This window comes from Convolutriloba macropyga, chromosome 13 (genome assembly GCF_964194025.1).
Source record: "Convolutriloba macropyga chromosome 13, txConMacr16.3, whole genome shotgun sequence".
Taxonomy (NCBI): domain Eukaryota; kingdom Metazoa; phylum Xenacoelomorpha; order Acoela; family Convolutidae; genus Convolutriloba; species Convolutriloba macropyga.
Genome location: NC_134480.1, coordinates 27,526,813 through 27,539,681, shown reverse-complemented (window position 1 = coordinate 27,539,681; position 12,869 = coordinate 27,526,813). Strand labels below are relative to the sequence as shown.

Below are 12,869 nucleotides of genomic sequence, written 5' to 3'. Positions count from 1 at the left end.
TGAGTGCAAAAATCCTCAACAAAGAGACTTTGTTACTTAGAGCGATAAGTCTCTGTCTATGACGGTACTGCGTATGACCAGTGTGTTGCTATAAATTCTTTAATTGGAGGTTTCGTTACTCTATGGCCATGCGGCCCTACTTTAGTCGTAAAAGAACGAACCTTGCTTCCAATGACCTCATTAAGGTTAGAAGTTTTGGATAATCATAATGAACATCCCCACTCAACTGCAATATATAGGCAGAAAAATGACTTGTATCTTTGCATCTCCGTGATCCCCCCATTATAAAACCCGTGTCCTTGCATAGTTAATCATTGGATCTGTTCTGGTCCCCCCCCCCCCCCCCCCCTCAGTGTTTTTCATGCCCTCCAACTACAATTTTTGTTATATAGCACGTTACTATGTGAAAAAGAGCACATGCACCTGTGGGGGGGGGGGGTAAAAGATGCATCTCCCCCCCCCCCCCCCCCCCCGCCCCCAAGTACGTTATGCTCCCCAGTTACAGAGAAATCGCCATTACATCCATTATGCTAAAATATGGCAGTGCGTCTGAGGGTTGCAAAAAATATGCAACTAAGCTAAACAGAAAAGATCCTAAAAGCTATATGCCCACTAAGCTTAGGGGTGAAACAATAAATCCAATCATTGTATGCATGGTGATACAAAAAATATACGCCTTGTATTGAAGGAGGGCGCATTACGTGAATAGCTCCTTTAGAACACTCACTATATTCCTCGGCAAGTTCCAATTAGCTTAAACCATTATTTGAATAATTAAATTTTAATTACTTAAAACCTAATTCTATAATTAATTTAAGAGCAATAAAAAATCCTGCAATAATTGATCCCCCATCGATATGCAATACAAAAGAACCATGTATAGGGGAAAACCGTGCCAACTGCGAACTTAGATATTCGGTAAAAAGAAGTTACTGAACTAATTTTCCATAAGGGGACAGGACAGTTACAAACGGAAAAGATCCAACGACTTCAACATTTTAGGGCTGCGGATTCCAATACTGTGACGGTGGAAATATAGTAGCCGATTCTTTGAATATTGTTGTACCAGAAACCATTCAGAGTTTATACATTAATATGATTCGATTGAATCGAAGTACACCAACATAACCACTCAAGCTCGTGAAGTGCTTTTTTCTGGGAAAATATGTTGATGGTTTTGCAGAAGTTCCATAAATGTTATTTGCTCTGTAACGAAGTTATCACTTTTAATGTCATGCGGTCTCTTATGCAGTTTTTCACTTGATCAATTTTGTCTAACGCTTTTGACTTTGTCCTCAAAAACGGTATCAGCAATTGAAATGCAGAGGGCATTAATTTGCAGAGAAGCTCTCTTAAGGCCGCACTAGTCTCTTAGTGTACGATCGAGCCAGAATTGACAAAAATTAAACATCAATTTTCGTTTGATCAAAACGTGCTATGAAACAAAATTAATTTTGAAATTCTGTTATAATAAACTAGACCTAATTTAGCTCAACCATTTTCTTTGTGGCCACATCAGAATACATTGACATTGGACACGTATTTTTTTGATAAATAAAAAGTTTGGTTTTTCGAAAGAAGTGTACACAATTTTTTTGAAAAATTATTCCGCATCTTTTCCGTTTGTGACCCCAGTACGTAATGCAACCCCTATTTGCGGAGCACGTGCTGCTACACGGTAAATCAATGTAAAATATGGCACGTGCATCTAAAGGGTGCAACATAATATGCACCCGCCAAACGGGGAGGGGGGCACAAACGGAAACGATCCGTATTTCCTAATTTTTATCTCGACGTCACGTTTATTGTACCCAATATTTTTTTATCGCTGAGATTTGGAATCTATTCTATTTTACCCCTCTTAAAATTTTGCTGTACAGCTTTTTACTATAATAAATATAGTACGTGCGACTGGGGCGTAAAAATTATATGCCCCCAAAACTGGAAAGGAAAAAATAGGTCCGCGATTTGTTCAGCCGTTTAATTCTTAGCCCTGTTCTCTGTGGAGAGCAAAAATGTATGGTTAGTTGGTTATTCGTAACTTTATTCTCTGGTAGTTAGCTAAACCTGAAATTCAGGAGAAAAAAAAGTTTTTAATTGCAAAAATTACGGTAAATTTGAAATTCAATGTCAAAACTAATTCTTGAAACTTAAATGTTAATTTAACGAAAATAAATTGTTTTTAAACCATGGAGTAGGATTAAAAACAACCGAATGAATAATATTGGAAACAGGGAAGCAAAGAAAAGAATTTTTGTTAAAAATGCTTTCCTGTAATCAAAGCGATTAAATAATTGGGTGTTCATATAGTTTATTAACAGCAGAACCTAAATTGGAATTGCTGGTTCACCGAGACAAGGAGGCTAGCTAATATCCGATGGGAAATAATGTTCCAACCCCGCTGACCCACAATCTTGTCTCAATTGTCTACCAATTGAAGTAGAGATAACTTAGTAGACATATTTTGACATATTTTGTTACTTAAACTTTGATAGATTCTCATGAAATGACAGACATCTATGAAAAAGGGACTCACACTCGTGTGAGCGTCACTTTTGTGAGTCCTTTTTTGTATAGATATCCTGTCTGTTTTAAGAATCTACCAAAGTTGAAGTAACAGTATTTGAACTACTTGAAAGGCTACTTCAATAGATAGACAATTGTCGATCAGTGGGGTTGGAACATAGTGCCATGGCATATTAACGAGCGTCTTTATCACTGTGAACCAGCAATACCAATTTAAATTGTTACTGTTTATAAACTATGGGAACACTTAATTATTTTTTTGCTTTGAATAGAGGAACGCAATTTTCAACAAATTTCCTTTGTTTCCCTGGTTCCAACATTTTTTATGAAGTTGATTTTAAAGCTTCCCATGGTTCAAAGCTACTCATTACTTCATTCGTTATGGACATGGGAACAGACAAGTTGACAGCCATGTAATCAACGCTAACGAAAAAAAAAGGATATATCAACAACTACTTTTACAAAAAAATAAAGTCCCTTTTTCAAAGTAAGTCTTAAACTGTAATGCTTTTAAAGTAATATTTGACTTCTATTTGATTTCAATTAAATTTTAATTTAGAGACTTGGACTTATAACTGAGTGCAGAAGTAAACTGACCTCAGCTCTTTTTTTATTAAGATTCTAAAATCATATCAAATTCAAATAGAGGTTACCTCCCCAAGCGATATATTCATTGGCAATTCCCATGGAACCTACTAAACGATTGGTCTACCAAATTAGCAAGCAATTTATATTAGCACACATATGTAAAAAAGGGAAATCCTGAAAACTCCAATTTCTTGGAAAATGTTTGGTGCTACAATTTGAAAACAAAAATGAAACCTCAGTGAAAATGAAAATCACTAACTTCGAGCAGCTGCTTTTTGCTTGTGAGATTGAGTGACATGTCTGAAGTTTGGGTTCTGGCTCTCCAGAAAATTAATTTCGATTGTTTCCAATCAGATTAATTGATAAGTCCAATTGTAAACGACCAAGTTTAACACAAAAACCAAAAGAGTGAAAAACCAAATATAGGCAAATATCCAAATATTCTCCAAATTTTTAAGGCAATCAATTTTTATATCTATGACTAGCTATCATATGAAAAGGAAATTTTGATTCAGATGTAGAAACTGACGAGTGAGATTGAAGAGAAAGGTAACATCAAAAAGGTCAACTCAGAATTCAATTTATGTTTTTGAAAGCATTTAGAGTCAAGTCATAAAAACTATTAGCAAGGAACTCAAATGATTGATAAGTTTCCTTCATTTTAATATTGTAATGATGGATATCTTCTGTTACTCAGACTGTTACAAACCTAGAGAAAAAATCATCATAAAAACATCAAAAAAATCTAGAAACTCAAAACTCAAATATTTCAAAAGTTTTAAACAAATAGTTTGAAAGTAATCAATTCCCGAAACAGTCACATTCTCTATATTTGTACGACCTCGTTTGAAATTCAATGAGACGTCTTGGTGTTGGGACATAGTGACAAAAGATTACCTGATCAAAAATGGGACACAGTTAACAAAAATTCGATGAAAATATGCTGTCAAAGTCAACAAAATCTTTTTACCAACAGCATATGTACAACAGCATATGTGTACCTTGAAGACATTACACTGCCTCTAGTCGATCCAATCTTCGTATTTTGTCATTTACACTGGTAGATTCTAATAGAGAACAGTCATCTATACAAGAGAGAGATTTAATACCACTGAGATCAGTTTTTTTTTATTTCCCCATTTATCCTGTTTTCAAACTAAATTTCAAACTGCAAAGTCTCAATTTTGAAATTAGTATTAACCAGCTTGCCTGTCCTCCAAATTATCTCGATTAGTTTCTAACAGCTCAAGTTGATTCATAGGAGAAAAATTGATATAATTTATGAGTCGAAAAAAAGCACTCTTGATATTCTAAATTGAGAGCGGAAATTCAAATAGAGATCGCCCAAGCTAGATAATCACAGGCTACGTCATGAGTTATATATGTCAGGGTTTCCTTTGAAATTTGCCAAACGTTTTTTCTAACAAATTATCAAAATCAAACGCTCCTACTCGAAAATAGAACAGAAATTCCTGAAAGCTCCCATTTAAGATGTTTGATGTTAAAAATTTTAAAACCAAATACAACCTCAGGGAGAATGGCAAAAACTGAAACTACTAAGAACGGGCAGAAATTTTCGAGTATGAAGAGGCTATAACCTCTTTGTGAGTTTACAAATTGGACACAGCAATTTTTCAGGGAAAATATTTTTTCTCAATCTTTTGATTTTTGGAACAAAGTTTTAAAACCATTCGCTGTCAAATTGACATATTCAGAAGTTTCAATTGTGTTTACCTAGAAAGACAGTCGATCTTTTGAGCAATCAGAATAGTGTATAATTCAAATCATAAACAACCAAATGAAACCCAATAAATCAAGTGGGTGAAAAACCAAATGTAGACAAACTCTCAAAAATTCTGCAAATTTTTAGAATCAAATTGCGGCAATTTTGAATCTATTATTAGCTAGAAAATGCAAAATGAAATTTTGATTCCGATGTGCCTCATTATTGACTTACGAACTTTGCGAACTTTAATAGTTGAGAAAGGAAAGACAACAAAAATAATAACAAGGTCTAAATTCACTTATGTTTTGAAAACGTTTAGAGTGAAGTCATAAAAACTGATAGCAATGAACTCAAATCATTGATTAGCTTCCTTTATTTTTATACTGTAATGCTTGATATCTCTGTTACTCAGACTGTACCAACCTACAGAAAAAAACATCTTGTATCAAAACTTGAGACAAATAGTTTCAAAGTAATCAATTTCATAATTTACATAAAAAGACACCTTATTAGATTTATATGGCCTCGTTTGAAATTTAAAACGTTGAAATGTAAACAAAGAGATATCCAAATCGGACAGAAAATGTGCCTCTTTTGTGTCCCCATTTATAGAGAAAAATGTTGGAACAATAAAGCGAAAAAGACGCCGACCAAGCCTTTAGCTTTCCTTTGAGAAATGGCACTGGACTTTTTATATGCAATGTAAGAACAGTGTTCTACATGACAGGTGAGCGTGGTGATGGACTCGTGTAGTAATGGTGGAACAACCAACCCCGCAGCCCAGAAGATCCCAGAGTGTCGACTGTCCCAGGATATGGGATCATTGTTCGAGCAGGGAGTCCTCACAGATGTGGTACTAGCTGTGTCCCCCTTACAAGTGGTCTCTGCGCACAAGGCCATTCTTGCAGGTGGGATATAATTGTTGCAACTTTAGGTACAGCAAATATAGTTACATGATAACACCTGTTTTTATTCTTACGCACATTAGTATATTTTTGTATGTTGATTAGATACTTAAAGTAATGGGTGTTTTTTGCTAGATTCTTAATGGTGCTGTTTGTTTTTGTGCTCCAAGGTCCAATCCAAATAATCAACAGTTTTCAACAAATCATTTGAACAATAGTCAGGGGGTGTAAAGTCTTTATTTTGTTTCAGCGCGAAGTCCCGTTTTCAGTGCAATGTTTTCATCCAACATGGAAGAACAGCAAAAGGTGAGATTTTTAAAAAAAATTTATTGGTATTCACTGTTTTTCCAAACCACTGATATCGTGCAAAATTTGTTCAACTTTGACATTTTTTAAAGTCTGAATTCAAGCTATGTAACCCTGTTGTTGTAATTGTTAGGGCCGAGTAGAAATTCCCGACATTGAGTTTCCTGTTCTGAAAGAGATGCTCAATTTCATTTACACTGGCTGTGCTCCAAACATTGACAAGATGGCTGAACCACTCTTAGCAGCTGCTGATAAGGTCAGTTACTTGTTGATGACTTGCTAGCTCGATAATATGTGGCTAAAATGGGTGTCAAATTCGCGTTTTTAAGTGTATGAATTGTTGTGAGTTAATTGAGCAAGAAGCAAAAAACAGTGCAAAAAATAAGCTGAATGATTTTTCTCAATGAGCGCATCCCTCTAAATAGCAGCCGAAGAGAGTTCAAAGTTTTTTAGGAACAAAAAATATTCAATAATTTGGTTTGATTTCATGGTTAAAATAATATGAATGCTTGATGGGTCTTCATATTGTTTCCAAGTGTTTTATCCTTTTGGTCATATTTTTAAATTACTTGTTTAAAAATTACTCTCAAACAATGTTAGAAGCCATTAATGTAGTCGTGCGGCTCTTTCTCATTTTAAATTTTTTAAGTTCCATATAAGCTCTACTGTTAGTTTGCCTGAAAAGGCAAACTACCACCACCACCTGATCGGGTTGCAGTAAAATTGAGCACATGTGAGGGTGTAAGTATTTTTCACGGAAAAGTTTTATAGAATTTTTAATTATATTCTGTTTTGGTACCACAGTGTTTTTACGCCCCCCCCCCCCCCGTTACAATTTATATGTTGTTATATAGCACGTTACTATGTAATGCCTGGGGGAGTAAATGATATAACCCCACTAATCGGGGGAGGGGGGGGGGGGCAAACAGAATAGATCCGAATTTTCTATTGCTGGCCTGAGCGATTTGTGTTTTCGAGTGACTTTTTAAGCTTAACTTCTGAGTTGCTCTCATTCAGAATTTAAGCTGCTCCTCCCAACCCTACCTCCCATCGCTTGACCCCCTTCTCCCATCCGCTCACACCACCCGTCCTCCTGTAATGCCAGCATCCCTAAACCCCAGCTGGCTTCTACGGAAGCCAACTACTCTCCGGTAGTTTGAGAGTAATTCGCCTGACGTCAATCGGTTATGTTATTTGGGTCTTTGATTTCTCAATTAATTGGCCTAATAAGTAATTGATTCAAATGGTATTTTGCTTGCTGCCTGTGTAATGTTTCAATCTTTCAATATTACACATGAAAGTTAGGGGAGTGAAGAAATCTGTTGTAGCGATTTTTAGTTTAAGGGGAATTTTTGGTTTGACGTTACTCTTTGCATGCAATTTGCAAGTTCTTTGTCATTTACATGATTAGATTTTGATCATACGTGACTTACCTTACTCAACACAATTACGTTGGTACTTTTTATCTCAAGTTTAATCAAGATTAATTTGAGAAAATCCATTTGTGTAATGATGGACCCATATAAAAGCTTCTGTGGAATGAAGTGAAGATCAAAGATATCAATTTAGCTCAAAGTTTTTCATATTTTTGTAAGCGGTGTCGAAAACTTCATCAACTTATTCTGTATGTTTTATCTTGATTATACTGCACGCAAGTCTTTTTCCTGACTATATTTGGCAGTCTGCTGACTATGTTAGGCAATATTCTGGTCAATCTTTTTTCAGACCGATTTGACTATTCCATCAATTTTTTCTTCTCTTCGTGACCTTCTTCAAATGAGTGATTTTTCTATTGTTGCGTTTTAAACTGACCTCTAATGACGCGTTAATTATCTTGAAAAATAATTAAACTTTGTTTTAGTACGACTTGCAAAGGTTGAAGTTCATGTGTCAAGATACGCTATGTGCTAATTTGACCGTTGAAAATGCGGCCAACATTTTAATGCTAGCAGACATGCACAACGCAGAAGAACTCAAAACCGCCGCAATCGACTTCCTTAACTTCAGACCCCACGAGGTCATGGAAACAGATGCGTGGAAAAGTATGCTCAAAAGCAGACCAACCCTCATTTCAGAAGCTTACAAAGCCTTAGTCTACCTTCAGTCTCCCGCCTCCCCACCTAGGAAAAAAGCAAAGGTCACAGGGAGTGGAACCTCATTAACAGGAGGTAGTGGGTCCTCTAATCCCTGCAATTTTGCGCCCAGTTCAACCCCAAATTGATCCCAAAATGACGTCCATTTGAGTTCTGAGCTTGTTAGAGACTTGAGATAGCAGTTTCGACTGCCTTTGAAAAGGTTGCTGCTCCGCTGTGAACGTGGCTTCTGATTTGGACTCCATTAAGACTGGAAATGATGAACTAATAATGTTTGAATTTGTGCATATTTTGTTCGTTATGTCGAAGTCCGCATAACTCTTATTCTTGATTCTTATATACACAGCAAATTATATTCATAGAATGTTTAAAAATAGATTTTGTTTCAGTGCTTTAAAGCAGTTATCAAACTAAGATTTCTAAAGCGCCATAGGTTTTAATATAGAAGAGTTGTTCAGCAAACAGTTTATGTAAGTAATTCATTTCACAACTGTTGAAGTTACTGAAGATTTAAGTTCCTTTTTTTAAAAAATGTCAAACTGTGAGTGGGAATGTTGGACAATGAGGGGTTTGTCTCTGAATAGTTGTGCTGTTATACAATATTTTGAGACAGTGCAGAGAATATTGACAGGTAAATCAAATCCAATCAAAGTTACGCCTCATTAAAGAAGGGCCTGTCAATTCTTTCAATTAAGTGCTCATCAGTTGATGAATCTCATTAAACTGTAGAGTTTCTGTACTTTAATATGTGTACTCATTAAATCTGTAGATTTTCTTGGAATTTCTTGGTTATGTTTTCTGAATTCGAGCGAACAGTTCCCTGCTGATTAAATGGTCCCCTTTACTTTTGTCAAACCATTTCTGACATGGGAAAACTGATGTTTGTTCCCTGTTTTTGTCCGTGATCTCAACCCTGTCCAAATACCAAGCAGCCCCTTGACCCGAGTTATCGTGTTCTATGATCATTTTCTGAAGTTGACCGAGATCTGTGAATTTGAAGTCGAAGGTGTCCAGTTGGTTGCGCTCGAACTTGTTGATGTTGTCTTTGGAGTCGGCTAGTTTGTGTTTGCCACTGTTGCCTTTGCTACCGAACACTGTTACGAATATATTTGAGTCCGTTCCTAAACATGACATTGCAAATTAGGCTATTTTTTGACGGCCTTGTTTGATAACTTTTAAAATTTTTAAAGTGGAAAAAAATGAATCTTGGCGCCTTCAATGAATCCTGGCTTAAATATGCCAGTTCAATGTTAGATTCTATTAAAAGCAGTTTTATCCACTATCCCAAATTAAAACATCTCTTCCTTTTCTTTATCACAATGTTTAATTGCTCTTTAACGAAGTTCCTAGCAATTATTGTAAACGTGTGTCTTTTTTATGCAAAATTTTCGCTTGACAATTTCGCCTTTTCGAGTGAATTTTACGCCCTTGACTTTTTGCGTTTCGCGTGATCTAAAACTTTCTCTCAATCACAATTTCAAGCAGCTGAATTCAATTGGCGGCAATTTAATATTAAAAGTCATAACTTTAAATCTTAATAGGGGTATATGTTAACCTTTAATGTGGTTATTTGAAGCCCACCTTGAACTTCTTAGTCCCATTTAGGCTCCCCTCCCTACCCACGACTGAAGCAGGCTGCAATTTATGAAAGCTCCAGCTAGTCGTTCGAGAGCAATTCTTCCGACGTTTAGTCAGTTATGTTTTTAATTTTTCATATTTCCCTCTGGAATATGTAATGGTCTTACTGTCCACTCGGTCTCTCGTGCAATAATTTTTGCGAACCAATCTTTGTCCTACTAAGTTTATCACTGCTCGTTTTGTTCACGTATGACAAAGCCTTCAAATTCGCCCTGTCCTTATTAAGATATTATATTTGCCCTATTCTGGTTTGAAGTAATTTACCTCAATGCGACCAAATTGGAAATTAAAAAGCGCCTAATTAATTGCTCCCAAACGAAGTTTGTAGAATTATTTTAGTCCTGTCGGTCTTTTTTAAATGCGTTATTATGATTGGTCTGGCGCATTTGACTTTTCGTCCTCAAAAACGGTAGAAACAGGTGCGCGCGGCGGGCATTGAGTGCTCTTAGAGCCTTTCAGCTCACTAGTCACAAGTATGCGATCCACAGAATCTTTTTTGGAGACTTATACTTATGGTGCGAAGGGCGTTTCTTAGAGATTGACTCCGCCCCCCCCCCACTGTTGCCATCCCATCAGCCCCCTGTGCGCCCCCCCACCCCGCTCTGCTCACTTTCACCTTCAATTAAGCTAAATCTGGCCTCACTAAACCCTGACTAGCTACTGACGAAGCCAACCCCTCGCGGTTCGTTTGAGAGCAATTCGCTCGACGTTAGTCGGTTATGTTTAATAGCCGCACAGCGATAGCTGGGGCTATTATTGGCCTTCGCATGGTTTTTACAATTCAAAGAATTTGAATTGTATTGGGGCGCTGTCTTTTTTGTAAGATCTGTTCACACATTTTCATGATTTTTGAAGTCAAATTGGAGTAGTGATTTTGGTCACGACGAAACAGGAAGTGGAGCGAAAAAGCGAGTGGTTTTGCGGTGTGAAATTTTTTCGCTCTAATTTTAAAGCCGAGTGAGAAAACGGTGTTTGAACAAAAATTCGCTTTCTTGCTACTGATTTTTTTGTTCACATGCGGCACTTTCATTTTGATTTTTACTGTTTCGGTTTTTTGGATCGGATTTTTCTTAATGGTTTTCACAATCCATTCATTTATCACTCTAGGCCTAGTCTAGTTGTTAAAACCAAGTTTCACTTTTTCGCTAGTGGTTTTTTGTTCACATGCTGCATTTTAACTATGATTTTCCGTTTTTTTTGAATTTTTTAATTTTTTTTTTTTTGGAAATGGTTTTCCTGTTCACTCATAATCCTACTAGGTCTGTCTTTTCTATCCTACTATTCAGTGAAAATTCTTTGAATTGTACGTCAGGACTTGTCCTGCTATGTTTTTTATTTCGTCAAGATTATTACGACCCTATGACGTCACAATCAGTTTTTGTTCATTCTTGCATGCAATTTCAACTGAAGCGCGTGCGTGACGTCATTTTTCGCTCTTAGTGGAGCAAGTTTTGTTCTTTCGCGTGATTAAATGTTTGGTCACACGTGACTTACCTCACTCCAAAAACACCTTCCTCACTTTGAACTTTAGTTTTCTTTACTTTAATTCAAAGAGAAAAGGTCAAGTGAATGTGTCACTCTAAATGAAGGTTATTAAGAGCAGCTGATAGAGGCAGCGATAACTTATACAGATTCTTAATCAAATTTTAACATTTCAATTCAAAGACTTTTTTGGTCTGTCGCTTTTACTGTTTCTTTGAGAATGCAGATCTACAAAGCTATTGCGGCTATTTTCTGGCAATCTGCCAGCTATTTTTTAGTTTTCTTCGTATTTAAAACTTGTGAAGCAGTTTTGTTTTTGCATTTTTTTCTGCTATTGACATTTTTGCTCATTACTGTTAAGTTACGGTGCATTTAGGGTTTTTTAGAGTTCAAGATCAACTGAGGAAGGAATCTGCTGAATTCACCTGTTAAGATTTCAAGTAATAGTTAGCGAAAAACGAATGTACGTTGGAATTAATTTATGAAGTAGTTGAGGCAAAGCCGCCTCGAAACGAAACCTGACACTAATCAATGAAGCATTAACGTAGTTCTCTATCCGTTTCGGACTACTTGTCTAATTAAGCAAAACCGAGTGACTTTTGAATACCTAATTATTTTTTGTAACCTGAGAAAACAGTTGAAAAAAAAATTCGTAGCAAAATCAAGCGTTTTGTTGCAAGAATTCGGACAATGCCTTCAAATCGCAGTGTAGATCTCTGTTTTTTAAATTTAAAATCAGCAGAGGAATCAATATTATAAAGCTTACAATTAAAGATTGAAAACAGTACATGGAGTCAAAAAGGACCAAACATTGGCAGAATCAGCTTGTTAACCGAATCATTTAAATCCTTAGTTATTGCCACAACTGACTATTTTTTAACCGAATGGGGTACCACAATTGTTTCTAAACTTCTTAATTGCTCGTGAACGAAGGTCATAGCAATTATTGTAAACGTGTTGGTCTTTTTTATGCAAATTTTTCGCTTGACCAGTTTGCGTTTTTCTTCTATAACCTTCTTTGAAATCTCAGTTGACTTTTTCACGCTTTCGTGCATCATTTTTGAGTGATCTTTATTGCTCTCACTCCGAAGTAAAGCTTGTTGCTGATATAAACTCGGTTGCGACGTAGGAAAAATAAAGGAGAAATTGCAAAGTCGGCAGTGCAAATAGTTATGAAGCGGAGGTCAATGGATCGAATTCCGGTGGGGTCAAATGTTTTTCTACCCCCCTGTCGTTTGAGAGCACTTCTTCCGACATTAATCGGGTTGTGTCTTTTTCACATTTGAAGTTTCGATAACTCTAAGGCGAAAATAATGGGACTTTTTGGTCATCACGGAATATACATATCTACTTTTTATACAATTTCTACGAGACAAAAAATTTGGAAGCAGATGTGCTGCGAAAAGTTTCAGCAGCGAAAATTTCCAGATTTACTCTAAATCAAGTTCACCACATAGTCAGATTTTTTACTCAACGGTAGTAACCAAGCTTTCATATAAACATTTTCTAACTTTTGTTTCACTCTTCTAATAGTACTCCTCTTATAGGACTGAGAGGTCATTATAGTACCCTTAGAGCTATGTATTGTTTTTTTTTCAGAGTACC

At 36.2% G+C, this 12,869-nt stretch overlaps 2 protein-coding genes across 3 annotated transcripts in view; one reads left to right on the top strand and one right to left on the bottom strand.

Annotated features, from left to right (window-relative positions):
* The window catches only part of LOC142352033 (speckle-type POZ protein-like), a 112,601-nt gene extending 104,059 nt beyond the window's left edge, over positions 1-8,542 (top strand). The window contains exons 7-10 of the mRNA XM_075404375.1: positions 5,568-5,748; positions 5,996-6,051; positions 6,185-6,307; positions 7,913-8,542. Coding sequence (XP_075260490.1) covers positions 5,568-5,748; positions 5,996-6,051; positions 6,185-6,307; positions 7,913-8,272 — 720 coding nt within the window. The 3' untranslated portion in view covers positions 8,273-8,542. The remainder of the gene's footprint in view (positions 1-5,567; positions 5,749-5,995; positions 6,052-6,184; positions 6,308-7,912) is intronic.
* The window catches only part of LOC142352031 (lipoxygenase homology domain-containing protein 1-like), a 63,788-nt gene continuing 59,320 nt past the window's right edge, over positions 8,402-12,869 (bottom strand). For both annotated transcript variants that reach the window (XM_075404372.1, XM_075404373.1), the window contains exon 23: positions 8,402-9,265. In XM_075404372.1, the coding sequence (XP_075260487.1) occupies positions 8,934-9,265 (332 nt within the window). In that variant the 3' untranslated portion in view covers positions 8,402-8,933. The remainder of the gene's footprint in view (positions 9,266-12,869) is intronic.